Source organism: Octodon degus, unplaced genomic scaffold (genome assembly GCF_000260255.1).
Source record: "Octodon degus isolate 3935 unplaced genomic scaffold, OctDeg1.0 scaffold00093, whole genome shotgun sequence".
NCBI lineage: Eukaryota > Metazoa > Chordata > Mammalia > Rodentia > Octodontidae > Octodon > Octodon degus.
This window is the reverse complement of record NW_004524669.1, coordinates 3,608,994-3,611,436: the sequence shown is the minus strand read 5'-3', so window position 1 is coordinate 3,611,436 and position 2,443 is coordinate 3,608,994. Positions and strand designations below refer to the sequence as shown.

Sequence of the window (2,443 nt, the reverse complement as noted above, 5' to 3'; positions counted from 1 at the left end):
CCCCCCCCATGTTGTTCTTGTTTGTTTGTTTATTCTTTTGTTTTTTGAAATAGTGTCTCATTCTGTAATGTAGCCTGGCCATGAACTATGTAGCCCAGGCGGGCTTTGAACTGGCAATGACCCGCCTGCCTCAGCCTCCCAAGTGCTGGGATTACAGCCATGTGCAACCACACCTGGCCTATTTCTTCTTGTTTAAACTTAATTCTTATGGAAGCTATACCTACTAAATGGGCAAATACTGTAAGACCATGAGACTCAGTAGTAGAAAAGAATAGTCATTATGCCAACTCTTCTCATCCAGTTCTCCTTCCCCAGAGGGGATAGTTTTCAACTTTTTTTGGCTGATCTTTTGAGGTCAACTGGTAGACTATATACATATACATATACATATACATATGCATATATATTTATTTTTTTAATTTTTAATTTTAATTTTTTTTTGCTACTTAATTTTTCAGTTCCAGTATTATGGGAAGTGTAGATCTGTCTTCCATATGTACACACCTTCTCCCACCCCTACCCTCACCCACCCAGCATGAACTTTTCCCTTCATCCAGTGTTCATTCAGGACTATGAAAAATGCTATTCATGTAATACTTTAGGATTACTTTTCCTTTCTTACATGATTTATTTTATTGTCCCTGGAGTTCATAGTTGCCTTTTTTCACTTGCTTAATACATAATTAATTTGTCCCTAATTCGGCCTCACATTCTCGACTAATCGACAGGTCACCTGCCTCCTATCTCTTGACCCTAGTGCTGTGACCTCCCATGGTCTGCCCAGGGATGTGGGTCTACTCCTGTTCATTGTAACATTTAGTGAGGGTTTTTTTTTTGTTGTTGTTTTGGGGGAATTCTAGACCTTTGATTCTGAAATGTTCTTTGTTTATTTCCTTGCTTCCATTTTAAATTTTCTCTTTCTAGATTTTTTTTTTTGTTTGTTTGTTTTTTGTTTTTTGTTTTTTGTTTCTGGGCACCAATGATAAAACCCAGGGCCTTTTTTTTTTCCAGAACTGGGGATTGAACTCAGACCCTTGCGCTTGCCAGGGAAGTGCTTATTCTACTGAGCCATCTCCCAGGCCCCAAAACCCAGGCCTTTCTGCGTGCTGGCCAAATGCTCTATCACTGAGTAACACTCCTAACTCTCTTTCTAGAATTTGTTTTATTCATGTGGTTACCTTCTGGTCTTGTCCTCTATATTTTGTTTCTTTGTTTGACTTTATGTTACAAACTTTGTTTAAAGAAGTTTGGACAAATTCTTCCAAACTTTCATTTCTATTATCAAATTTATAATTTCTTAGAGGATCCCTCCCTCCGGTTGTCCTGTTTAATGACACATTGTTCCTGTATCTTGGATGCAATATAAATTATAGTTCTATGGTTTATTTTCTTTCCCCTACTTAGGCTTGCTTGCCTTCATTTTTTTATTTTTGTAGTTTTGTTTTGGTTTATATTTAGTTTTTGTAGTACTTGGAATTGAACCTAAGACCTTGGGCATAGAAACACAACAGTCAGGGCTGGGGCTCTAACTCAGTGGCAGAAGAATGTTCAAGGCTCTGGGTTCAATCTAGCACCACAAGAACAAACAACAACAGAAAGCTTCTATGTTAGCACTGTGGAGAAGAAAGCTATCAACAACGTCTAGTTCCAGGGCGGGGGAGATGGCTCAGTGGAATAAGCGCTTCCCTGGTAAGCACAAGGGCGAACTCCCTGGTTCCACCAAAAAAAAAAAAAAAAAAAAAAAAGGTCTTCCTGGCTCAAGAAGCTCATGGATATGTATGAGAAACAAATCATGAAACCAAAATACAAGGCAGAATATGACACAAGTGCTGCAAAGGAGGAAGAAATGCTGTGGCTACTGTAGGAAGCAAGAAGAGATTCATTCTGACTGCTGGACATGAAGGAAGTAGAAATTTGAATAGGAGCTTGAAAACTGTACAAAATTTCACAAGTAGGGGTGGCTGCAGTTTTAAGACTCTGTGTCTCTTCCCTGCAGGGTGATTCTGGGGGCCCCCTCAACTGCTTGGTGAATGGTCAGTATGCTGTCCATGGAGTGACCAGCTTTGTGTCCAGCCTGGGTTGCAATGTTGCCAAGAAGCCCACAGTCTTCACTCGTGTCTCTGCTTATATTTCTTGGATAAATAATGTAAGTCCTCTCAAATGATGGGTTAAAACAGTCACATGGAGGCTCAAGTACTGCATGGGTTAGGAACAAAAGATGCACTGGGGAGGTCATCATCCTTACTGCGTTCACACCTCCATCTCTTCCCTTTGCCATTTCATAGTGCATCTTAAGTTCTCCTTCATGTAACTACTGAGCAGACTTCAGCATACTGGCTTGGTTTTTTTTTTTTTGTTTTGTTTTGTTTTGTTTTTTGCGGAACTGGTGATTGAACTCAGGCCCTTGTGCTTGCCAGGCAAGTGCTTATTCTTTTTTTTTTTT

The 2,443-nt window shown here is 39.8% G+C and overlaps 1 protein-coding gene across 1 annotated transcript in view; it reads left to right on the top strand.

Annotated features, from left to right (window-relative positions):
• Cela1 (chymotrypsin like elastase family member 1) overlaps positions 1 to 2,443 on the top strand; it is a 15,696-nt gene that overhangs the window by 11,789 nt on the left and 1,464 nt on the right. Inside the window, exon 7 of the mRNA XM_004637830.2 lies at positions 1,997 to 2,146. Within this exon, the coding sequence (XP_004637887.1) occupies positions 1,997 to 2,146 (150 nt within the window). The remainder of the gene's footprint in view (positions 1 to 1,996; positions 2,147 to 2,443) is intronic.